This window comes from Chanodichthys erythropterus, chromosome 2, assembly GCF_024489055.1.
Source record: "Chanodichthys erythropterus isolate Z2021 chromosome 2, ASM2448905v1, whole genome shotgun sequence".
In the NCBI taxonomy this organism is placed as follows: Eukaryota; Metazoa; Chordata; class Actinopteri; order Cypriniformes; family Xenocyprididae; genus Chanodichthys; species Chanodichthys erythropterus.
In genome coordinates, this window is record NC_090222.1 from 5,052,699 (window position 1) to 5,080,409 (window position 27,711).

The 27,711-nt window shown below is 36.6% G+C and overlaps 1 protein-coding gene across 8 annotated transcripts in view; it reads left to right on the forward strand.

Moving 5' to 3' along the window:
• The window catches only part of plecb (plectin b), a 188,396-nt gene that overhangs the window by 21,042 nt on the left and 139,643 nt on the right, over positions 1–27,711 (forward strand). For 2 of the 8 annotated variants that reach the window (XM_067400190.1, XM_067400199.1), the window contains exon 1: positions 4,456–4,629. The exons of the other annotated variants lie outside the window; for them this stretch is intronic. In XM_067400190.1, coding sequence (XP_067256291.1) covers positions 4,539–4,629 — 91 coding nt within the window. In that variant the 5' untranslated portion in view covers positions 4,456–4,538. Of the gene's footprint in view, positions 1–4,455; positions 4,630–27,711 lie in introns of those variants that run through there. 8 annotated transcript variants of the gene reach the window in all.

A 27,711-nucleotide genomic window follows, 5' to 3' on the forward strand; every position in this document is an offset into this window, starting at 1 on the left:
GCATGACGGTGCTTCTCCGCTCTACTCCCTGCGTTGTCTTTGGTCGATATTAACCAATGTTTCATTTCGACAAACATAACATCCAAAGCCTAAAGAATTACCTACATGCACCTGTCGGAATGTTTAACATGGTGCTGTAAATTGTCATAATCACCTCAGGACTCACGGTCGAGGGGAAGGAAAATCAAAAAGTTGATAGCTTTCTTTATTTGCATGGTTTTTGTTTTTAATTTAACTAATATTTTTAGTATTTTGTTACAATTATTGATAAAATATGCTATTTCTAATCATTTAAAAAATATATATATTTTTTGATTTCTGGAAATCATCTCGCGACCCCTCCCTCGATGTCTCACGACCCTCCGGTGGGTCCCGACCCCCACTTTGGGAACCACTGATCTAGAGAAACAATCTGTCATTTTCTAAAAAAAATTACATTTATATACTTTTTAACCACAAATGCTTTTTTTGCACTGCTCTGTCATGCGCCACACAGGCGGAAGTACTGATCCAGTGTCTACAAAGCAAATGTGCAAAGACTAAGCCAAACGGCCTTTACAAAAAAAGGTAAAACAAGAATGTTGGATGATTTTGAGGTTGAAGGAGAAAATGTTTTTTCATTCTACCGCGGTACTTCGGTGACCTTTCCAATGTATCGTGGCGCATTGCAGAGCAGTGCATTGGTGGTTAAAAAGTGTTTTCCTCAAAAACTTTAATTTCTTTTCGACTGAAAAAAGAAAGACATAAACATCTTGGATGACATGGGGCTGAGTAAATTATCAGGACATTTTAATTCTGAGCTGAACTAATCCTTTAATGAGTTTTTGGATATGACTTGCAAAGCACAGGAGGAAAAACAGGATGTTTGTCTTCATCAGTTGTCTGACATGAATCGCTCAAACCTGTTGACACACACCATGATGTCACACAACTATTGAACAAAACTTCTTTCTTTAGAGCATCTTTCTTCGAAAGTTTCAGTCAGGTTAGTGAGGGAGGAGTTGTGCAAGAGTAAACAAAGTCTGAAAGAAAGCAAAGGCATTTGGGAATGAAACATGGGCTGTGTTTGGAATGTAATTTTAGCATACTGCACAGTGTACAGTGCCTACTATTGTTTAAAAGTAGTGAAATGCAGTCTGATGAACATTTTCAGTAGTATGGCACATGATGTATGATACATTTTATTTGGCTTTTTTTGTACAATTTTGTGTACAAATGTAATTTTTTTGGCAGTCTGATCCAGAGAGGTGTCCATATAGTGATTGATATTGCATCCGGTTTCTTTGTGAGACTGGAAATGGAAGGTGAAGTGTTTTGGAATGGGTGTGTTTTGGCCGTAACGTGCAATAAACCAATCAGAGTCTCATCGGAAAAAACTGAACGCTTCTCTAGCGAGGAAACGCGTGCATGAGCAGACCATCTACGGGACAAGCCGGATTCCACCAAAGCATTTTAAACTTGATGCACACAATAATAATCTTTTATCATTTAATTTTTAATATTTGGCATGTTTGTGTGCTGCTGCACTCCCTGTGTGTGTGATAATCAGAGTGTACACCTGCATATAGGCGCATATTACTAATGCGCTATTCAAATAACAAAACAAATACTGCGCCATTGACTCTAGACCAGGTTTCAGTTGGTCAATGGTGCAGTCTATTTCAGTTGCCTTAAAATAGCAACACGCCAACAATGCACCTGAACACATCTCGTTTTCAGATCAGCACGCCCATGGGCGTACAAATGTGCGCAAATGCATTTGGTGCAGGACGTGAAAGTGATAACTGCGTCAGGCTGAAACTAGCAAACGACACTTGCGTTGCGCCTGGCACCACATTGCGCCGGGTGTAAGATAGGGCTCAATGGCTGCATGCCAAATAACATTCTACTACTAGTAGGAAGAAAACATATTTGAAAAGAGTTGAATGTCCAAATTCACAGTATATATATAAAACAGTAGGCAAAATATACCTGGATGATCTACCACTTCCGGCAAGATCCTGAAGTGTGCATATGATGGATACTTTACTATCCCATGAGGCCATAGGACAGGATTTGTGAATGCCAGTGAAGCAATGCAACTGGCCCTTTAGGTCACATGACAATGACAACATGATGAATGTAGTACATCCTAATTGCATTCATACTACACACATTTATACTATATAGAATGGGACTATATAGTCATACTATGTAGAAAATCTTATTTTTCATACTATAGTTTAATGGCCACAAAGTAATTACTACCTACTCAGAAAGTATATGATTTCAGACTTCAGATGCTCTTTGCTTTTGCCAAATGTAGTAGTAATGCAATGCACTCTCTTGACCTTTGTTAAATGAATCAGACATTTTTATGATTGTGATTTTTTTTCCCACTACCCATTAATTGATCAAATATTTTTTCCTAAAAATAAATGAATTTATTTTTTATACTTTTTAATATTTGGGTCAATGACATGACATGCACATTTTTTTTTTTACATTTTTTTATTTTTTGTCCAAGTGAATTATTTCCTTTTAAAATAATTTGATAAATTCATGACATACAGTACATAACTTTATTCTATAAAATCTATTTAGTTTGAATTCATTTTCAGTACATTTAAATAATACATATTATTTTATGTTTTGTTATCTTAAACCCCAAAAATGTCAGGTGGTGCAACTGTCCGAACAAATGAACAGACTAATAAAACTATTTAAAATGGTGTCTTAATAATAAAACAGTTAAAACTAAAGACTATTTTAGGTTTGAAACCTTTAATTTAAACAAATTTCATAAATACCAGTAGTTTTAAAGCTGTTGAGATAATTGAAAAAATTTGAACGTCAGGGTGGCGCAGCTGCAAACATGGCTCTTTTCTAATGAATTGACAAGGTAACAACAGTAAACATGATAATGCATTATCCAGAGGACCCCAACTGATCCTTGTGAGAGAGTGAAAAAGTTTGAATCTCTCTCAAATACTGTTAAAAACTGCTAATTTCAAATATGGGTAGGTTGGTTCACTTTCCATGTCAGGTGGTACAACTACAGTATATACATGCAACTATTTGGTTGTACATCCTGACATAAAAACAGTCAAAAAATCTATTTAAACACGTTGTTTAAATTGAAATGTTATTTACAGGGGCGTAGGAACCACTTTGACATTGGGGGGGACATTTTGGCCATTATGAATCAACGTCCATCTCGCCACCATAATAGTAACATACAGTATGGTGACGTCACGTGGTACGACATATATGAAATAACAGCAAAATAAATAAACAAAATCATCTGTTTATCATCTGTTCATCTGTTTAATTTATCTATTTATTATTACACAAATATTGAAGTTGGGAAACATAAAAGTGTACAAGCCCCCCTGCAATTGCGGGCAGAAAGGAAAGGGGCACTTTACAAGGCAAATATTTGATTTGTAACCCCCAAAAAATACAAAAACACAACAGTCACATACGGCTTTGGATATAGGCACTTGGAACTAGAACTATCATTATTATCTATATCAATAACATTTTACTTTTCTATTAAAAAGTTTATAACAGTAAAACAAAGCTTATTATCTAAGCTGACTATGAAGCTAATGAAATTGATGCTTAATTTAATGTCATGCCTCGTATCCATAATTCAGTTTTAAAAAGCTTGTTAATTTAAACCGCTTGACTGAGACTAATTTACCTCATACAAAGTCGAGTCGTTCAAAGCTGGTGCGCACCAATAACGTATTTGAATGTTCGTAGTGTAATGTTGACTTCTCTCTACCAATCAGATGCTCCGAGTCCGACTATAGGTGAAAAGTGAAGAATATGAAGCTGGTGATTGGCGAATGGTGATTATTCAAACATGAATGAAATCACTCTGGGTTTGACTGACAAAACCGAATATCTTCTTCGTCGCGTATTCAAAATAAAAGTTCAAAATGTACAGTTTTTGTTCCTGCGGTGTATAGGCTAATTTTTGGGTGGGACACATGCAGCATTTTCCAATATTGAGGGGGACACGTCCCCCCCGTCCCCCCCGGTTCCTACGCCAGTGGTTATTTAACATCTGAACATTGTTCATGACTCAAAAATATGCATTACATCCATTTTTATTATTATTTGTCAATGACCCATTTAACATTTTTATTTCAATTATGCAGTAAGCCTGGAGCTAGTATTTCTCTTCAAACATCGCTTCTGAATGTATACTGCATTTGCAGCTTTCAAAAATAGTAGGTAGTATGCTAAACAGTGTAAGAGGCGTGTCAGACACGTTCAGGTGTTTTGAGTGGATAATTAGATTGATATCTTGTGTGTCTTTAAGAGGCGGGGCTTACCAGGGCCTGCTGGTATTTCCCAGTCAGGAAGGAGGGGGTGTGGCTGGCGCTGGCTTTTGGAATGAAGTCTAGAGCAGAGAGAGAGAGAGAGAGAGAGAGAGAGAGAGAAATCACGGCACTGCTGCACACACTCATCCACACAAACAGAGGTGCACATCCTCTACCGGCATAGAGAGAACAAGACAGAGGAGAGGACCTGTGATTGACCCAACAATGGCCATGTACGAACCCCTCAGCCTGCCACCCAATGCAGATGAACAGGACTTTATTCAAGCTTATGAGAACGTCCGAGAGAAATATAAAGGTATGTGTGTGTGTGTTTGCTGGAGCCACGTGCAGTCGGGCTTCAGCTGCTGGTCCCGAGTGCTTATTGATCCGCACACATGCTGTCTGTCAGTCTGTCTCTTGAGTTTGGCAAAGTTCAGAGTAGGTTTGCAGGAGGCATGTGACACTGCAGCAAGTGTTTCTCTGACAGACAGAGAGGTGTTTTCTAACTTAAGGGCTCTTCATTTTTACACTGGGTCTAATTTAAATGCTCATGTTTAATTCATCAAGCTGTGAGCCACAGGAACAGCCCACGCATGTTCTGGTACTTGATGCTGTCGGGATGTTGTCTTTCAGCGCGGGTCACTTGAGTTCACATGGACCAGGCTGTGCGATTTTCTCACACAATGTAGTTCTTATTTCTATTTTTATTTATTAACTGATGGTGGATTTAATGAAGCCTTGCCTTTTATTATCTCATGTCAGGTTGTGATATCTACTTTTTTGGGAGGATTGACTCTCAGTTTCATCATCTCTGTTTTTAATAATTTTTCTATCACCTCTACTGTTTCTTTGCTCTGACTTTGAGATGATTACACAACTGTTGAAGAGTTTGTGTTTGGTACATTTTATGTTTTAGAAAGATGTCTCTTCTGCTCACCAAGGCTGTGTTTATTTGATTTGATTTGAAATCCATTAAAACAGTAACTGTTTTGTATTTAAATATATATAAAATGTAATTTATTCCTGTGATCAAAGCTGAATTTTCAGAATTATGTCATCAGTGTCACATGATCACTCATGAAATCATTCTAATATGCTGATTTGGTGCTCAAGAAACTGATTATCAATATTGTAAAGAACCACATTTCTTCAGACAATTTTTTTTTTTTTGTCCTTCTGTCCTTCTGTCCTCCACCTGCTTGTTTCTTCCTCCTTTCTCTGTTCATCTGAATGTGGCGAAGACATGATGTTGATACTTCCTCTATAAATATCGCCCCACTTTTGTTCCTGTGTTGCGAGTGAGACAGAGGTCTGTGCTGAATCACTGTCTCGTTGTCCGTGTGCTGGGCCGCGTGTGTGTTTGGGACATGTAAATTGGGAGTTTACCGAAGCAGCATTCTTTTCCTGCTCTCCTTTCTCTTTTCCTCTGCCAGCGAATCTATCGGATCTCCTTATTAAGGCACGTCAGACGGGATGTTATTCACATGTCATCACTCTCTCTCTCCAGCTCTATTCTTCATCATACAAGTGTTGCAAATATCCTGTTCTTCCTCTGTAGTTTTATCTTGTTTTCTAGTAATATATATGTATACAACAATAACAAGTTTATTTTATTATATATTTTTTGTTATTTTTTACACCAAATAGATTTCACTAGATTTTTCACTAATAGTTTTTCTACTTCTTACCCCACATATCTTTTGTTATTGATGAAAACTCAACTCAATTTTGTTTTATTTATTTTTTATTTTTTTTATTGAAAACAATACTTGATATCTTATATCATTTTGCTTCTCAAGTAAATGGATCTGAGCTTTTTGATATGTAATCTTTTTTGTCTTTATGGATCTAGAAAATACAACGCCAATGTGCGTGAATGTACGTTTAAAAAAACAAACAAACAGCTGTTGCTTTAAGAAAATGACTTACGATGAGTGATAGTGGCCTTGTTGCTTTGCAGTTGTTTTTTGTTTTGATTGTTCTACAGATTTCCAGCCAATGGCAGTATTGTAGTAAGAGCATGAGCTAATAACACTGAGCAAACAGTCACAGCTCTCAAAGAAGCACACAATCCCATCCCTTTTTTTTTTTTTTTTTTTTTTTTTTACAGTGACCTCTCTGTATAGACAGTAAAGAGATTTATGAGTTACTATATTTAAATTTTCCTTTCAAAATGGGCATAAATAATAAGTGTGCCATTAAGAATTATGACAAATTGATTGTCATGAAATCTAATTTGCATGAGGATTGGAACCACATTTACAACTAAAGGCTTCAGACGTCACTGATGCCCACGGACCATTGGATGAAGGTCTGGGCATAAGACACACAAAATTGGAAACACTTCAGGAGTTTCAAAAACCATCATCTGACCCCATCTTCTACAGGACTTCCAGGAGACGTTTGTGTCCGCTTGGAAATAAAGCCACTGTGATGCCAAACCCCCTCATGGAAAAAGAACACCATTTTGTTTACAACTGTGACAATGAGTGTGTTATGAATGCGCAGGCACCAACGTTTAATAACAAAAAGGTAATCCATAAACATGAGTAATCCACAGACGAGAGCAACGGCAAGAACACACTCACAAGAGCAACAAACAACTGAAGCGTAAAGGTTTAAATAGACATTAACAATGGTCTGATAAGGGACAGGTGTTGGTGATATGATGTCATGGTAACTAATGAGGGTAACTATAACGACACACAAGGTACAAGGCAAAACAGGAACCAAAACACAGGAAGTGAAGATTGAAACAAAGAAAACCAAAATTACACTTCAACATAAAAGTCCTACAAAACACAAGAGAACACAGGGATCTTGACAGAGTGCTTATCAGGATCGACTAAACGCTTGATTTTCAAAATTATGTGAAATACACAGCTCCATTGTTGCTGTAAACTTGCACAATGTTCTTGAATTAATAATTGATTGAATGTACACCGGTCTGTTATCGTAGGGACATTGACTTTACATTTTCACGCCCCTAAACATGATGTGGAACAAAACAAACTGTGATTGGTTGTGTTAGATGTCAGTCAGACGGCCTCTTGGGCAGTCCTTGGCCAATGAAAGCTGCGATAGAGTCCAGACCTTATGCAGTCAGTCTAAAGGTCTGGCTATATGAGACTGTGTTTCTTCTAGCAATGAAGCATGTGTTTCTGTGTGAGTTTGTTGTGTTCAGAACGATTTAAAGTCAATGGGTCTCATTCATGAAACATGCGTAAATATACGAGTAAATATGTGAGTGTTTTGCGCGTAAAGAGACCTTCCCGAAAACTCTTCTCCTGTTTCACAAATACTTCGTAAACGTCAGAAGTGATCGTGAAATGTGTGTGTGTGTGTGTGTTAATGAATTCCAATCAGTCGTAAATGGGACGCGCGTGCACGCTCATTCTCAATTACCATAAATCCCGCCCATTAAATCCAACTGACAACTACATGGGCATCATATTATGACACCAAACAAAGGATTTTGGCCATTTCATAGGAAACTATTTCCATAACAATTAAGGGGCCATTAGTTTGCCCAACCGTATTGAAATCAATTAATTAATTGATTAAAGTGCTCCGTTTGCAGACGCTATTACTGGCTCTCACAATAAAAGTAAAAGAAAAAACGTATGTAATTACTATATATAATATTTTTTCAAAATGCTGTGTAAATATGTACCTTATTACTGTGAATTAAAATGCAGCCTTATTAATGAGCAAAACGTTCGGATGTTAAACGCACTATTTACATGTGGCTGGGAGCACGTGTAGATTTCTTTTGTACCAACTAGCATTTGGAAAAAACGAACATTTGAATCCGAAAATTTACTCCAGAACCACTTTACACACGATTTACACAAAAATTCGTTCTGCTCGTGTTTCATGAATGAGACCCATTTAGTGTATGATGCCCTGTTTTTTTTTAAAAGTCATGTAGTGTATTCTGGCCTTTAGGGGAACTATTATGCCCCTTTTCACAAGATGTAGTATAAGTCTCTGGTGTCTCCAGAATGTGTCTGTGAAGTTTCAGCTCAAAATCCCCCACAGATCATTTATTATAGCTTGTCAAATTTGCCCCTATTTGGGTGTGAGCAAAAACAAACCGTTTTTGTGCGTGTCCCTTTAAATGCAAATGAGCTGCTGCTTCCCGCCCCCTTTCCAGAAGAGGGCGGAGATTTAACAGCTCAACAACAACAAAGCTGGAGAATCTCACGCAGCCAAAATGAGGATTGTCAGTAACGGTGTTCAGCTTACATTGTTCAAACCGGAGTCGACACTGATGGAGAGACTCAGGAAGAAGTTACAACTTTTAGAATGAAACTGGACGTTTCTGAATGGTTAGTGTATAAATATATGTAGTTGCTGTGGAGTTAATTCAACTCATCCACTAGCATGTGCCGTCATGTTAATCTTTTGTGGACTGGTTGGTAGATACACCGGGACACTTAAACATGGAAAAACTCTGATTTTCATGATATGTCCCCTTTAAGCGGTAATTAGATTCAGATTTTGTGAATAAAATTGATAAACTTGCAGTAGTTCATTCCAATGTTTTCCTGTATGTTGCTTCATAAAAGCACATATTGCCAAAGGTTGTGCTGATAAATAATTGAATATTCAGCATGTTTTCTGCTGAGTTCAGTAAGTGCTCGGCACAGAAACTCTACTTGGACTGACGCTTCTGTTACGCTGCTGTCAATGTGGCCAAAATAAATGTGCTCCGCTGACGTGCTGCGGTGTGAATCAGGCCTTCAGTAACGGTGTGACACCCTGGCGTTTGGATCCCGTAAGTGTTCGCATGGGTCAGTGTGCTACTGTTCTGCTGATGTCTGACTGTGGAAAGTATTCGCTCTGTAAACCGCCTGTAACTCATCTGTGACCTTGTGGAAAGAGTCCGCAGTCTCTCTCATGAGGCTCATTCTGGTTTGATGGTACGTCACACCCAGCCCAGTATTTCATTATGGCTTATGGTGCACGAATTGCACAAGCACTTCCTGCGTTTAGGAAGAACGGTTGCCATGGAACCATACCATAATGTTTGAGAGCGTTTCTTATGAAAGATAATACCGAAAGAGAGACTTCTATGATGTCTATCATCACAAAAAATGTTGACTATGTTTGCTTCCTTAAATGACTGAAACTGATAGTGAAGTAAGAAGTCTTATTGTTTATTGAACCATGTTCTTTGATAACTTGACTGAAATTACACTATTGTTCAAAAGTTTGGGGTCAGTAAGATACTTTTATTCAGCAAAGAGTCTTTTATAATTTTTTTTTTTTTTCATGGTTTCCACAAAAATATGAAGCAGCACAACTGTTTAACGTTCATAATAATCAGAAATGTTTCTTGAGCAGCAACTCATCATATCAGGATGATTTCTGAAGGATCATGTGACACTGAAGATTGGAGTAATGATGCTGAAAATTCAGCTTTGATCACAGGAATAAATTACATTTAAAAATATATTCACATAACTGTTTTCTATTTTAAATTGTAATAATATTTCATAATATTACTATATTTATTTTGTCAAATTTATGTAGCCTTGGTGAACATTAGAGACTGACTCCAAACTTTTTAACTGTATGTCATGTTTCTCAAAATGTATTTATTTTTTAATCTAAAGGTGTATACTGTACATATAAATGCTTGAAATTTTAGTTTTGTAGAAAAAATGTCCATGTAAATGTATTTATTAAAAAACACTAAATAAATAAATGAATGATGAGTTTTAAATCGTGTATATATGATTTTTTTTTTTTTATCAATAGTTCTGGACAAAAAAAGGAGCATCATGTCATTGACCTTTATGATGGTCAGGCTAAAAAAAAAAAGAAAGAAAAGAAAACACTTTTTGCCTGCTAGTCATTATGACATTGTGGTGAAGTTTGCATCTGCTAACTTTCAAAAATCAGAACATTATAAGTAACATGAGATTTTGAAATCATCAAGTTTTCTGTGGTCAAATAACCACGATCAGATGATTAATCAATAATCGCGACAGACCTACATGTGAATGCATCAATGTGCTGATGTGTTTGTATCTTGTGTTGTGTATCTTATGAGAACAGTGTTTTTGACTCTTGGCTAAGATTGGCCCCTGTTATAGACAGATTTTGTCTTTAGCTGAGTAAGTTTACATCCTCGAATGCAATTTGCAGCAGCAGCAGGTGGCGGGGCGTCAGTGAGCCGCCGTAGAGAGGGATCATTACCACAGACACACACACACATGCTCTCACTCACTCAATCTCTCTAACAGCTTGCCATATGCAGTCCTGTTGAAACCCCCAAAGGGCTTAAAATAACACCCATATTGGCCCACTTGCATGGCCTCCAATTAAACAACTATTTTTGGCCTTTGGCAGTCTTGATTGTTTAGCAAGGGGCAATTTAAATACCATTGTATTTTTGGGGCTAAAGAAATAAGGGTACATTTACATGACAACATTGTACTAAAAACTGAAAAGTTTTTCCTTTGAATTTTTTGAGAAGTTTTGTGTTCATTTACACAGATCTGTAAAAGCAACTTAAAATGCTGTATTTTGCATGCCAGTGGACTGAGTGGCAAAATAACCTGCTGCATGACTGGATTTAATAGGGGAAAGTGCAAAAAACGCGAGTAAAACAAATGATTACACTAAAGGTTGAGCTTGAAAGTGTTTCTTATAACTTGTCAAAGAAACCTAATCCATGGATATTGACATGCAGCCAGGAATCGTGTATCCTGACAAATATATGTGCCTGATTTCGACGCTAAAGCAAATCTGACTGTGAACACTTTATATAACTGCAATATAGGTAGGTCTAAATCAGACCTTATATCAATGTTATATATATAGTCATATCGTCCAGCCCTAAAACGTGTATAGTTTTTGTCAGAGTTTATTTAAAAAGATCCAATTATGCAGAATATAAGATGGTAAATATTTAATTAATGGTTTGTCAACACAATATATAACAATTAGGGGTGTAACGGTACACAAAACTCACGGTTCGGTACGTACCTCGGTTTTGAAATCACGGTTCGGTACAGTTTTCGGTACAGCAGGTGGAGAGAAAACTAAACATAAAATTGCTTTTTTTTTATTATTAAACAGAGGTTTACTGAACAAATTGTGTTTTTGTCTTTAAATATATTAAATTAAATTAAAACTAAAAGTTTCTTAAGGATAAAAAAAATTATCTCTGCTAATGCTATAAACTATGTAGGGAGCCTTAACTTGAAAGAAGCCCAAACTATTAGCCTAAATTCAATTGCTTTTTATTTTTAGATAAAATAATCAACACTCAAATAACAAATTGTATGCAAACCTGTAAGCTGCACCGAAGCCAGTTTTTGCATTAACTTCTAAATGTTTTTACTCCAATTCGTTGTTGAAATATAATCATTTCTACACAGTGGCTGTTATTTTAACATCAGATTTATTTAAACATACATTAAATAGCCTAATCAGGATATCACTAAAAGATTAAGTAAAATAATGAAGATATTGGCTAATACAGTGCATATATTAAGCGAAAGAGTTCATTTCTCTAGCGAACTAACAAGCTGTGAACACTGAATGGCTTTTCTGAGGTAAATGCATCATGACATATTGTTGAATACGGACGCTTTCATTGACGTCTTTCCACCGTTGAAACACTGAATGAGCGATTACATGAGATATGACCGTTTCAGTAAGTTGTACTGAATCTTGCAACATACCTTCAGATGTTCTTTCATGTTTATTCTGTAACTAGTATTATTAAGGAGGAAGAGATGAACACATTCACTTGCGCTCCGCGCTTGCGCTGCCGGTTGAACTGAGGCGCCTGTACAGTGATCTGTCACCCCACATCAAAGCACGTCAAAATGGCATTTTCTGTTTAAACTTCATGATTTCGTGGACAGAATTTGAAGGATGACACTTTGTTTCTTATCGAAAGTAACAAAACGCAGAGCTTATTGCAGTTATTGGTGGTGAATATTGGTTGCAATGTAATGCTTCGGTACACACGTGCACCGTACCGAAAGCCCTGTACCGAAACGGTTCGGTACAAATACGTGTACCGTTACACCCCTAATAACAATACAATATATACGGTATGATTTTACCTCAAAATCCAACATTTTGACACAAAATGATAACTGCAAATCCATGTTTCTCTGCTGGAGTCCAGCTGTTTCTGTGAATTGCAGTGATCCATTTGCTTCTTTTTTCTGTAGCTTTCAGCAGTGTGTAAAAATATACCTCAGATTTTGTGTCAAAGCTATTTGTACAGTCAATCACAATGCTCTTTTTTCTTTTTTGGATGTGTTTTGTGTGTTTTTCGCGGCATTCACGCTGAAAATCAGTGCTGCCCCTCAGTGGGCGTAACCGCAGTCATAACGGTCGACAGTGACGTCACGTGCATATTCTCTATTGAGCGGTGAATACAAGCGATCAGGTTGTTCAACGTGTTCAAAAGTTTGCGTTTCAAGTAAATGAACGGCCAAAACGCATAAAAAATGTCAGTTTTTAGTTGAAAACGTTGTCATGTAAACACCCCTAAATCAACAGTCATGTTTTGTTTTGAAGCTGTGCGTATGATTGATTGAGTGATTTATCATTTATCATTGATTGATCGGTTACTGCCGCATTATGTGCGTGTCTGTAGGTGTGTGTGGTCCTGTGTGCATGTGCTCTGCTTCAGATCTCTAGTGTTCATGAGCTCTGTCTGTGTTACTGTGGCTGTAAGAGATCTTCATCTGTACCATCATTATTATACGACACTTCTGGAACAGTCTGGGCTCAAGAGATTTACACATTCACAGCACAGTGCACAGCTTTACCAGCGCTCAGCACATCCCCTTATATGGCTGCTTCGTTTCAAATGCTTTTCCTACCAACAGTGTCATATACATTGATAAAGAAATAGAAAAACAAAAACGCATGTTTTTTAAAAGATGTTTGTAGATGTTTAATTCAGTAGTGCATTTAGCAGAACATGATTTGTTTTCAGTGCTAATACTTTTTTTGTCCATTTTTTTTCTTCTGTGTATTATTAAGTTTAAAGTGGACCTTGTATGCTTTCTTTACTTTCTTTAGTGTGTAATGTTGTTGTTTGAGCATGAAAAAGGTCTGCAAAATCCCAAAGCAGGAAATCCCTCCAGCAGGAGTTATTCTCTATATCAGTGTCACTGCTTCTGAACTCCCTGAGTATTTTTCCGGGAACAAACACGTCACAATATTCCTCAGTTGAATAATTCCCGCTCAAGGCATACGCAGAATAAAGGGGCGGGGCCTGGTTTAGTTAGCAGTGTGTTGAAACTCACGGTAAGGGGCGGGGCGTTTCCCAAACACGCTCAAAGCGCTTGACCAATCACAACACACTGATCCAGCCGACCAATCACAGCACAATGCGCTTTTCAGAAGGAGGGGCTTTAGAGAGACAAGAACTATACAGTGTTATTGACAGACTGGGAAGAGAGGAGTTGCAACAATAGAGAATATGGGGAAAATAATGTGATTTTTGAACATTCAAGCATGAAAATTTAAAACAAAATCAAGACTTTATAAAAGGGCATTATATAGCCTCTTTCAAAATACAATAATTAGCTTTCTTTTCAAAATTAGATTCTTAGGTCCATTCACAATGCAAATGTTATGGAATATAAAATAGATATTTTCAGAATAACATTTTCTCAGAAAGTCTAAAAGTGAGTTTGGCCAATAATACATATGTTTATGCATAATAGAAGATTTTTACTTTTCAGAAATTTTCCTAATAAACTGTGTTAAGTACACTACCTATTCAAAATTTCAGTAACAGTTGCTACATAACATAACATAACATAACATAACATAACATAACATAACATAACATAACATAACATAACATAACATAACATAACATAACATAACATAACATAACATAACATAACATAACATAACATAACATAACATAACATAACATAACATAACATAACAACATATTATGCAACAATACATATAAAATAATGTGCAATTTTTGCATTTAGAGACATACTTAAAGTTTTGAAAAAAAAAAAAAATAATAATTGGTTGAATTTTCTTGCTTGATTGTAGAGTTCAGTTGATATTGGATTTTGCCACAAACAATAACTAAAATCTTTTCAATAGCCAATTCATTAGCTGTTTGTAAAATCAATAATATGAACCAAATATCTCAATATTTCATCTTTCATCTTACCTATGACTGTTTTGTAATTAAGTATTAAAATATTTAGAATCACATAAATTATTACCACACACTAATTATTTATTTTATTTTATTGAATGAAATATAAAATATGTAAATGATGTACAGGAAAGGGAGAGAGAAGAAATCAAAGTGTTGTCTATTTAAATGTATATTCTCTATTTTAAATGTATTAAACTTTTGTATTAAACATTTTAAATGGCGTGTGTGTGTGTGTGTGTGTGTATATCTGGTGACCTCTACTTCCTTGTTTTTTTTTTCCACATTGTTATGATGGCAACCATCCAATGGTGTAGTAGCAGTGTTGCATGTGTTATGTAAAAGTACAATAGCTGACACAATAGATAAAAAAATGTCTGTGTATTTGTATGTTTAATGAGAATGTCTTCTCTCTTTGTGTGTTATTGCGGGTGTTTCTCTGCAGTGACATGAAGCAGGTTAAAGTTCAGTCCCACAGAAACTCACATGCACTTCAGCTTCCTTATTAGGAGTTTCTACTGAAAGAATTCCACATAGTTGTGCATTGAATTTATCTGATCTAAAGAATACATTCATTGTGAAAATATGTCACTGCTGTCAGGCTAGAGTTAGTGTGTGTGTGAATGTTGATTGAAGTTATTGTGTGAGTTTATCTATGTTTATGTTTGTTTAATAGTTTAGCTTTAAGCTCAGCATGTTGAAGTAAATATGGACCCTATAATGCACCTCTCAGGTGCATATCCTGATGTGTGTGTGTGTGAGTTTGGTCTGAATATCTGAACAGCTGTGTTGTGTAGAATATGAGTGACTTCTTAGTGACTTCTTAGTCATTAAAGGATTAGTTCACTTCAGAATTAATATTTCCTGATAATTTACTCACCCCCATGTCATCCAATATGTTTATGTCTTTCTTTCTTTAGGTGAAAAGTAATTAAGGTTGTTGAGGAAAACATTCCAGGATTTTTCTCCATATAGTGGACTTCACTGGGGTTCAACGGGTTGAAGGTCCAAATGTCAGTTTCACTGCAGCTTCAAAGAGCTCGACATGATCCCAGACAAGGAATAAGAGTCTTCTCTAGAGAAACGATCGGCCAATTTTCATTTTCCAAATTATATACTTTTTAACCACAAATGCTCATCTTGCAATGCGCCACGCATTACGTAATTATGTTGCAAAGGTCACGCGACGTAGCTGAGTGTTTACAAAGTGAATGTGCAAAGACTAAGTCAAATGCCCTTTGCAAAAAAAAGGTAAAACAACAATGCTGGATGATTTTGAAGTTTGAGGAGAAAATGAGATGTTAGTTTTTCACCCGACCGCGGTACTTCCACCTACACCATGTGTGACCTTTCCACATGATTACGTAATGCATGGTGCATCGCAGAGCAGTGCAAGATGAGCATTTGTGGTTAAAATGATATGTGTGTATATATAATATAACATAAATATAATATAATATAATATAATATTGTAACACAGTTCGTAAATGGGAAGGAGGCGGGAACCGGCGAACATTCAACGTAACTTTAATTCAAAATAAACAAAGAACAAAACGAAAGTAATGCCGGCAGACCCTCGCGGACGTCTGCCGGCCACACAAACATAATAAAACATAAAATAAAGTCCAGGCCTGGTCCTCTCTCGTCCTTCACTGATGTCACTCCTCCTTTTATGCTTCCGGAGCTCCTCCGTGAGAGACTCGAGGCCGGCACGCCTCGCAGGTGATGCTCGTTATCACTCGCGTCACCGGCCTCGCGCCGTTCCCTCACGGCTCTCGCCCGCCCTGCTCGTCACAAATATATATATATATATATATATATATATATATATATATATATATATATATATATATATATATATATATATATATATATATATATATATATATATAATTTTTTTTTTTTTTTTAAGAAATTGACCGATTGTTTCGCTAGTAAAGATCCTTAGTCCTCGGCTGGGAAAATCTGCCAACCTCAGTGATATAAATGTACTAACAAGCAAATGCAGTTTTAATTCTCTTTATTTAAACTCAAAAAACAACTGGTTCAAAGTTTTTATGATTATGACATCACAACCATGAACTCATTAACATATGACACATCTACATTTACAGACCTATTCAGTGTTTAGTGCAACTCACAGTATGAAGTATGTTGATAGGTGGAGATTATCCAATCATAACAGGTCATTTAAAGGTAGGTTAGGCAATTTGTTTACAAACACTTTTTGTTATACTGGTTGAAACTCTTTACACATTGTGATAGAAATCAATAATATAAGGGGTCTAAACATTAAAACATATACCTACAGTGCCCTCCGCAATTATTGGCACCCTTAGTAAATATGAGCAAAGTGGATGTGAAAATAAATCTGCATTATTCATCCTTTTGATCTTCCATTCAGAAAAATCACAAAATTCTAACCTTTCATTGAAGGAAAACAGTTGAAAGTGGGGGGAAACTCACTCATTATGAAATAAATGTTTTTCTCAAATACATGTTGGCCACAATTATTGGCACCCTAGAAATTCTTATGAGTAAAATATCTCTGAAGAATACTCCCATTCATATTTAAATTTTTTTTTTTAGCACACCAGGGTAATGATGAACATGAAATTGTCCAGCCATGACTTCCTGTTCCACAGGAGTATAAACATGAGGAAACACAAAGACCAAATTCCTGTAATCATTCATCACAATAAGTAAAACCAAAGAATATAGTTCTGATGTGCAGGAAAAGATCGTTGAGCTTCACAAAATAGAAAGTGGCTGGAAGAAAATACCTAAAACATTGAAAATCCCCATTTCCACCATCAGGGCAATAATTAAGAAGTTCCAATCAACTAAACATGTTACAAATCTGCCTGGAAGAGGATGTGTGTCTAAATCGTCCTAATGCGCGGTGAGGAGGAAATTTTAAGTGGACAAAGACTCTCCAAGGATCACAGCTGGAGATTTGCAGAGATTATTTGAGTCTTGAGTCTCAGAAAGCCTAAAAAAATGATCAAACAGCACCTACATAACCACAAGATGTTCGGGAGGTTTTCAAGAAAAATCCTTCTTTGCTCATCCAGAAACAATCTCCAGCATATTCAGTTGTTAGGCAAGACTGGAACTTCAAATGGGACCGGCTTCTATGGTCAGATGAAACTAAAAAATAGGTTTTTGGCAGCAAACCCACCAGATGGATTTGGTGCACACATGGATAAAAAGTATCCCATGCCCACGGTTAAATATACTGCTGGATCTGTAATGTTGTGGGCCTATTTTTCTGCTGGAGGTCCTGGACATCTTGTTCAGATAAATGGCATGATGGGTTGTATCAAAAACTAACAGATAAAAAAATCAAACCCTGACCGCTTCTGCTAGAAATCCAATAATGGGCCATCGTTGGATCTTTCATCAGGACAATGATCCAAAACAAACAAAAATGGGTCACTGAGCACAAAATGAAGCTTCTGCCATAGCTGTCCCAGACCCCTGACCTGAACCCTAAAGAAAATGAGGAGTGAACTGAAGAGAAGAAGCACCAACATGGAGCTGGAATCTGAAGGATCTGGAGAGATTCTGTATGAAGGAATGATCTCTGATCTCTTGTCAGGTGTTCTCCAAACTCATCAGGCATTATAGAAGAAGACTCAGAGCTGTTATCTTGGCAAAAGGAGGTTGCAAAAAGTTTTGAATAAAGGGGTGCCAATAATTGTGGCCAACGTGTTTTGTAGATAAACATTTATTTCATAATGTAAGTTCCCCCCACTTTCAATTATTTTCCTTAAATGAAAGGTTATAATTTTGTGAATTTTTTTTTTTTAATGAAAGATCAAAAGGATAAACAATGCAGATTTATTTTCACAGCTGCTTTTGCTAATAATTAGTAAGGGTGCCAGTAATTGTGGAGGGCACTGTATATCTTCTGTGGAAGACCAAGGACCAAAAATTATTCATCCGAATGTGATGATATGATGTTCTTGATATGATTTCCATACCTCCGCGCACCTGCTCGCTCAGACATCGCACGTCATCAGCGCGTTCCATAAAGCTATGTCGAGTTGTAGACAGAGTCACCGAGCACAGCAAACAAACAGCAGCCGCCTTTTTCAGTTCCTCCTGAACCAAAACAACAAGCTTATGCTGTGTTCACGCCATGTCATTACTGTAATTACAATGTTCTACTCTGAGCTGTTCACATCCTCACACTTGAATTTATGTGTTTATGTATGTCAACACTATCAACAGCAAAATGAATCTGCAGCAGTCAGGTGGTACATGTAGAGCTCTGTAAGTTGATTCCATTCATTATTATTGTAAAGTTTTGTGCTTTGAGACGAGGTAATTTAACACCTTCTCTCATGACGCTGTGAAGACTTTGCTCTGGCTGTGCATGTTCATGTGTTTTGGAGGAGGAGTGGCTTTGGAGACACTCTGAAGGGATCTTATGATTTCAAAGCTAACTTGCTATTGCTAGCCTCTCCAAAACTGCCTACTCTACCTTTTAAATATAAAGTCTTAAAGGTACAGTAACAAAACAGCCTTTTTAAAGGTGCCCAAGAATGCTTTTTCACAAGATGTAATATAAGTCTAAGGTGTCCCCTGAATGTGTCTGTGAAGTTTCAGCTCAAAATACCCCATAGATTTTTTTTTTTTTAATTAATTTTTTTAACTGCCTATTTTGGCAGCGCCGCCCCTTTAAATGGCGTGCTCCCTGCCCCCCCCGAGCTCTCGACTATATTACAGTGCATTTACAAAGTTCACACAGCTAATATAACCCTCAAATGGATCTTTACAAGATGTTCGTCATGCATGCTGTATGCATGCTTCGAATTATGTGAGTAAAGTATTTATTTTGATGTTTACGTTTGATATTGAATGAGTTTGAGGCTATGCTCTGTGGCTAACGGCTAATGCTACACTGTTGGAGAGATTTATAAAGAATGAAGTTGTGTTTATGAATTATACAGATTATATATACTGAACTCTTGTTATTCAACTATGCCAAAGTAAATTAAATTTTTGATTCTAGGGCACCTTTAATTGTAAGGTTCAGAGAGCAAGAGAGAGAGAGCAAAAATGGTCATGTGACATGTAAACATTTTTGGTGCAAGAAATGAACTCTAATTAACTTAATTTCCCTTAATAAAGCAATGTGTAAAATGAAGAATATAGTATCTTCGAAATGTAGTCACTCTGTTGGCAGTATGAAATGTGTTTTAGTATTACTTCATTTTTCCACTGTGATATTTGAATGTAATTCTTACTGTTACGCAAGACGGATCTGAGTTTGACATTGAGTGGGATTTCCCTTGATGTTAGTGCTTCTTTCTTGGCTTTTCGTCACACTGCTCCCTTTGTGCCAAATGGAAATCATGGTAGCAGTGTTCAGGGGTCAGTCTATTAATGACTGTGTGACTGAGCGTCTGTGGTGCTCATAGGTAATATCTGATCACACAAAGAGCTTCTCTGTGCTGAAGGCCGTTCTGCTGGCTGAAAGTGACCCTCTCTCCTGTCCCTGGCCTTGTGTTCTTGCTTCTCTTTCTCTTTCCACACGTTTGTGCACACATAGTGAGTAGTGATCATTCATTGACTGGAGCAGATTAGGGCAATTCATCACTAGAGTTCACACAGTCTCAGAGTGAATATCTTGATTTGAATGAAGATGAGGTATTTGAGAAGTTGAGGATTTTTTAGGGTTTCTGTGAACCAATGAGAAATCCATCTTTTCCTATGCAAACAATTCATCAGGAGCTTTTTCTAGTGTGTACAGTACACTTACAGATTAAGTTCTAACTGTGCCTGGTTAAACTCTATTCTAATTCTAGTTGCACATACGCATGCAGAAATGTATCCTCACTGTCTTTACACACACACACACACACACACATGTTTGTTTTTGTGAATTGTGGGGACTTTCCATAGACTTCAATGCATTTTACACTGAACAAACTGTACATTCTATCCCCCTACCCTGCCCCTACCCCTAAACCTAACCCTCACAGGAAACTGTGCAAACTTTTACTTTTTCACAAAAACTCATTCTATATGATTTATAAACCCATTTACATTGTGGGGACCGCTGGCTGGTCCCCACGATGTAGGTGAACTCAGGTTTATATTACATCATGGGGACATTTGGTCCCCACAATGTAATATAAACAAAAGCACACACACACACACACACACACACACACACACACACACACACCAGGACGGCATGGACTGTTCTAGTTGTGAAGGAAGTCATCTCCTCTGTCACTCCGAGAACATTCTCTCCCCCTCAACTCCCAGCTCTCTCTCTCTCTCTGTGTTATTCATAAAGTAAGATTTATGTCATGTGTGTAAAGGGAGATATAGAGATAAAATGACTCTGAAGGTCATTTTACATTTGATACAAAATCTTCTAAGGGGTAATGATGGCACATTCATTTTAAAAAGTGTTTTTTCACTATTTACGACAGGATTGCCATCTTCATAGCTTTAAATAACAGATTTTTGTTATAAGAGATAATAAAAACAACTTTGTGCATCGAAACCTATCTGTGTAAAAGATGAACTTGATTTTTCAAAAGTCAGTGAATTTTCAACAGCTGAATGTAAAAATTTTTTGACAAGACAAACATGTCAGTCTCTGAGTAACATATAACTTATTTAGCCATGAAATAACTTAAAATCACACAAAAAGCATTTTGATCTTCTCCAGCATGTTTTATAATTACCCAGAAATCTGTTTTCCCCTTACGCATGTTATCACGTCCATCAGGAACTTGCTGGCTGATGGTTGGAATATTGGATCTAAAATCATCAGCATAACACACTCATGGTCTTCACTCACTTCACTGAATACTTGCCGGCTGAGAAATAAATAATTGTTACCTTACGATCCATCTGTTTTCAAATCCACATCATTTGAATATCACAACATCGATGTCTGTCAAAAAATAGCATGCACAATACATGGTAGCATTTGCGAGAAGCAGAGGTCCAGTGAGGACACGCATTACTTGAAAAACTCACACTACCGGATGTTTCGAAAGCATCGTAGTTTTCAGAGAACAGGGTGAAAATGGCAGTCTGAGCGGTTTCAGAGTCGGAGTCGATAATGTGCACAATACATAACACAAATACATTTCACACACTGAAATTGAATCGGGATGAAGATTTAACTCCGGGAACTGAGGACATTTTTTTTTTTTAATGCACTCACTACGCATTCTGATTCTGACATTCCTGATTTGATTATTTTCAATAATTTTCTATTCTTGACTGATCATTTTTCATAAATTTGGCAGTAGATGAACTGTTAAATGAGTGATCTTGAGATGAGTTCCTGTATTCGTCCAATTTGACTCCCATATGCTGATGTAATGTATATTATAAACTTGACAGGTAACTTAAATGCAGTTTGATCTTCTCAGTCGTTTAAAAAAAGATTAAGGCAGTTATCAAAGTTTGATAAAATGTTTAATTTTCCAATAAAAGATGATATATTTTACATGATTTGTTACATTTATTACCCCTTAGCAGATGTGTACTCATTTTTTTTTTTTTTTATGACTATTGTAATTTAACATTTTGTAAAGTTTTGGGTTTTCTCAGATTACATTTACATTTAAAATTCCAGAATTTCAGTGTGATCTCATGCATGCTTACACAGTCAACCAAGAGTACAGATGCCAATCTTAAGGAATGTAATTATTCCACTTCTGATTCCGCTTAATGATTCTGGTTTGTTTTGTTTTTGTTTTTTTCTTCATAAAGTGTGATTCATGTCTGTAAAGGGAGATATAGAGATAAAATGAGTATGAAGGTCTAGGAGAAAGTTCATTGCTTCGGGACCATTTTGGGGATTTCCGCCTGGATTTGGCCTGCCCAAATCAAAAAACTTCCCATACCCACATATAGTGCTCTAAATATAAAATTTTGGTGTCATTTTACAGGAAACCCTTTGAAGTTACATAAAACACTGCTGAAAGTGATAAAAATGATAGCATATGTTGTCTGTGCTGTAATAAATCCCCTAAAAAAGCTTTTGAATTGTTTTGTTATAAATTCTTTTTTGAAAGTGTATAACTCAGTCCCTCAGTGCAGTAGCTGGTTGTTTCCTCTAGATGTCTGCAAACACTGGAAAAAAGAATTTTGTTTCTATCATGTTGTATGCAAGAGTTATTCAAATGCAACTGAAAGGAAGAATATTACTTTTTTTTATGTAATTTCCGCCTACACAAATGTAAAGTCTTTCCATACCCATATACAGTGTTATAAATGCAATATCCCAGTGTCATTTTACAGAAAACCCTTTGAAATGACATAAAACACTGCTGAAAGTGATAAATATTATAGTAAATGTTGTCTTATTTGTAGCTGATTGTGGCTGATTGAAGCAGTCATCAGAGTTTGAATGTGATGCTTGTCTTTTTTCTCAGAGTGATCATATTTCACTGCACGATTCTTTGAACTATGATTGTCGCACAATGAAATAAGCTACATGGGCAAATTCCTTAGAATGTGATATATGACTTGACTGTTTTGTGGAAAAAAAAAATATATATATATATAATATAAATATAAATATATAAAAAAAAATTTGTAGAAAATTTTCTTTGCAGTCGTTCTGCGAAAACTCTAACTGGGACCAATGCATATGTAAGCTTTATTTTACTGCTTTATGTATTATAAAAACAAAAGTTATGGTCATAGGTGGAGGGTTATCCAAACCTAGGGTAAGGCTAAATGCGATTCCTCCATGAAAACACCATGTCATGAAATAGTTACGTGTCACCTATCAGCACCTATAGCCTACACATCCCAACATAAATGCAAAAAAATATGTGATCTTCAAATTCTGAATGAATTAGGCCTATATTATGGAAGCTTGTTTCCACCACTAAATAAAAAATTAAAAACCGTAATTGCGACTTTTTATCTCAGTATTGTGACTTTTATCTTGAAATTCTGACTTTTTTTTCTCACAATTGCGAGTTATAAAGTCACAATTCTGAGATATAAACTCGCAGTTGTGAGGAAAAAAAAGTCAGTCACAGTTCTGTCACGCAATTTTATAAAAAATATTATATCTCGCAATTCTGACTTTATAACTTGCAATTGTGAGGAAAAAAAGTCAGAATTCTGAGATAAAGTCACAAATACTGTTTTTATTTTTTTATTAAGTGGCGGAAACGAGCTTCCATACTATAAAGCCTAGAAAGCGTGCATAAAAGCATTATAACTGCTAAGCTGTCACTCATCTTAATTCATTGCAATCTTACAAAGTTCTGCTAGTCAATTAAGCTGACTACAATGCATATCTTATTTGGCTTACATAATAAATATAAGTTAAATTATAACGAGAGGATTTGAGTGTGCAGATCTCAGCACTGGACAAAAACTCATGCGTTCAAGAAAATCATAAAGTAAGTTTGTGATTGGCTACATTGCTCAAAAATACATTGTAAATAGAAAACCTGTTTATAGTTTTGACGCTCTCAAGAGCACAATCACCATTTCTGTTTAAGATGAGACTGAGAGCATTGGCGAGTGTGCAGAATTCAGTTCGAATTCCGAGTTCAGCTCACGCACTGAACAAAACTCCGGTGTTTCAGTGATGACTAATCTGAATGCCTCTGATTGGCCATTGCAATTGTAAGATCAACAGAATCGTGTGTGATTGGTTATAAGGCACAACACTGAAAAACGTGTAAAAAGTATAACGCAACATGAGCAGATCTATATTAAATGCCGCAATCAACACTTTTAATTTAATTTTGATTTTCACTTTATTACTAGATTTAGATTAAATGTGCAGATGCATTTTTGGCCAAGCCCCCTCTAATTTTTGACCCATTCCCAGGGGAAGGCTAAGCCTCCTCCAGCCTTACACACGCTCCGCCTATGGTTAGATTCTAAATGATACCAAATATGGGGTGATACCATATAGGGAAGCCTTTAAAATGTATGTGTAAACATTATAATGTGGTTTTCAAATCTGTATACGTTGGTGAAGTTGAAGAGGTTACATTTTAAGTGAAAGTATATATTTATTATTATTATTATTATTATATTTATTTATTTATTTTTTTTATTTTTTACATTTTGTAAAGTGTTTTTTTCCCCCTCTCAAATAAGACTTAGATTTTTGGATCCTGCTGTAAATGTTTGTTTATGAGTCTGAGAAAGTCCCAAGCATTGCAGGGTATTTCATCAGGACCTGTCAGTTTAAACTGCTCAAGGACAAGTTTGACAGAGCATTTGTGTCCGTTCATACTTCCGCACACACTCATCAAAGTTGTCCCCTGCTTTATTTGGAATATAGTCATCCGGATTCCGGCTACTGGAGCATGAAGTCAGTGTCATGCTCAGATGGAGACAAGCTCACGTAGCAGACAATCATTTTAACTCCAGAAGTTTCTCGTTCAAATAAAGAGCCCTCTACTGCATCAGAGTGATGAGCAATAGATGGCGTTTTTATTTTTAATCACCCTGAGGAGTGTCCATCTGTAGCGAGGGGGGTGAAGAATGTTTGCACTCCTGAGGCTATGCAGAATCTGCAGCGGATCCTCTGAGATTTCCTGTTTTCTCACAGCACCCTCATTTTTCACTTTCTGTTTACTATTTCTTGAACATCAGTGATTTTTATCAGCTGGTATCAGATGACACATTTGGAACATTTACAAAGAGCCAGAAACCAGCAGCTTACCGCAACACAGTGGCATGTGAAAGACTCAAACTTGCAGGAATGTCATGGCAGGTCACAGACACAGCTGCTGTCACCCGCTCATGCACGCTCACGCACTCACAAATGCCATCCGTACTCAACCAGGAGTACGGATGGCATTTGTTAGGAATTGAATGATTCCACTTACTGGGAGTTAGTTTATTTCTTCCTAATTCAGTAGGTCCTAGACATATTATAACATATAGAACACTTTACATATTATACATAACATATAAAACTGTGAATTAGTTTTTAAGGATTCTTTGAATAGAAAGTTCAAAAGGGCAGAATTAATTGGATGATTATACAGTATTTATGTTGGTACTGTATCAGCACTAGTTTCAGCAAATGGTCTGTATGAAGTGAAGAGCGAGATTTGCTTTATGAACCTTTCAAAAGTGCATGGAAAATCCTGCTTTCCATGATATATGCCTTTAACTATAAATAGGCCCATTTAATGATCTCAGATGTGGATTCCAAATGGGTTTCCCCCCCTTTCCTTAAAATTGGCATTTCGCCTTTTTCCTCCTTATGTAGGAGCTGCTTTTATTTTGGGAAGCCTAATGTTTGTGTCTTTAACATGATGTTAGAAGAGTGCACATTTCTGTGCTTCCTGTAGTAGTTTATTTGAGGCCCAGTTTGGCAGAGCTTCAGAGGCAAAGCATTGTGGGTGAGGTCAGCAGGGAAAGAGCGCCAGCTCTCTCTTTAATTAGTGCGTGTAAGCCTGATTACAGTGATGATTATTATTATTTTATTTCCACAGCAGAAGGACCATCCATGCGTCAGCAGCACACAGTCAACAGGTTTTCAGTGTCATAACAGGAATTGGAAAATGGAATTGCTGTGCTGCTCTACATGCAGCGTCCTTGTGTGCTGAATGTCAGATGTTCTGACGGTCCACTCATGCAGTATGTCATACAGTGACATTGCAGTGTGATTACAGGACTCTGGAGTGTGAACCACAAACGTGCTAATAGAAATGAATTTATAGGAAATAATGTTTGAAATGCTGAAGTGAACTTTATTAAAGGTGCCATCTAATGTTTTTTTACAAGATGTAATTTAAGTCTAAGGTGTCCTCTGAATGTGTCTGTGAAGTTTCAGTTCAAAATACCCCATAGATTTTTTTTTTAAATAATTTTTTAATTGCCTATTTTGGGGCATAATTAGAAACTCGCCGATTTAGGCTGCGGCCCTCCGCCCTCTCCCGAGCTCTCGACTCTATCATTGCATAAACAAAGTTCACACAGCTAATATAACCCTCAAATGGATCTTAACAAAGTGTTCGTCATGCATGCTGCATGCATGCGTCGGATTATGTGAGTATTGTATTTATTTGGATGTTTACATTTGATTCTGAATGAGTTTGAGGCTGTGCTCTGTGGCTAACGGCTAATGCTACACTGTTGGAGAGATTTATAAAGAATGAAGTTGTGTTTATGAATTATACAGACTGCAAAAGTGTTTAATAATGAAAATAATTACGGCTCTTGTCTCCGTGAATACAGTAAGAAACGATGGTAACTTTAACCACATTTAACAGTACATTAGCAACATGCTAACGAAACATTTAAAAAGACGGTTTACAAATATCACTAAAAATATCATGATATCATGGATCATGTCAGTTATTATCGCTCCATCTGCCATTTTTCGCTGTTGTTCTTGCTTGCTTACCTAGTCTGATGATTCAGCTGTGCACAGATCCAGATGTTAATACTGGCTGCCCTTGTGTAATGCCTTGAACATGAGCTGGCATATGCAAATATTGTAGGCGTACATATTAATGATCCCGACTGTTACATAACAGTCGGTGTTATGTTGAGATTTGCCTGTTCTTCGGAGGTCTTTTAAACAAATGAGATTTATATAAGAAGGAGGAAACAGTGGTGTTTGAGACTCACTGTATGTCATTTCCATATACTGAACACTTGTTATTTAACTGTGCCGAGGTAAATTAAATTTTTAATTCTAGGGCACCTTTAAATGTTTGTTACCACATATAAATAGCAGCTGATTAGTCATTAGAGCTTTGAAATATTGTATGGTAATGACAACTATTGCTTTTTTGTAGGGTCAGGAATCGTAAGAAATTTTCTGGTTCCGGTTCCAGTTCCATTAAAATAATTAAACGACTAATAAAAAATTAGTTAACATCAGTTTACTAGGCTTAAAGTAGCATGAAAAAGTATGTGAACCCCTTGCAGAATCTGTGAAAATGAGAATTTCACCTGACCAAGGCTGGTCTCGTTTTGCTCTTGTGGTACGATGATGGCACATGTGATCAGAAGGCGGCTGCAGCGCCGATCAATGTTTGACAAATTTTCTAATCGGAATGCATTGCTGTTGTCAGGCGGCAGCCAATCTTTGCGGTGCCACATAAAGTCGAACAAGCCGAACATGTTTATGTTTTGCCATGTGCTCCCATGTCATGTGATTCCCTTGTCCTCATGTGATCCTGCCATGTGCTCCTCTGTTCATGTGCTTTGGTTCATGGGTTTATAGGTTGATTGTGCACA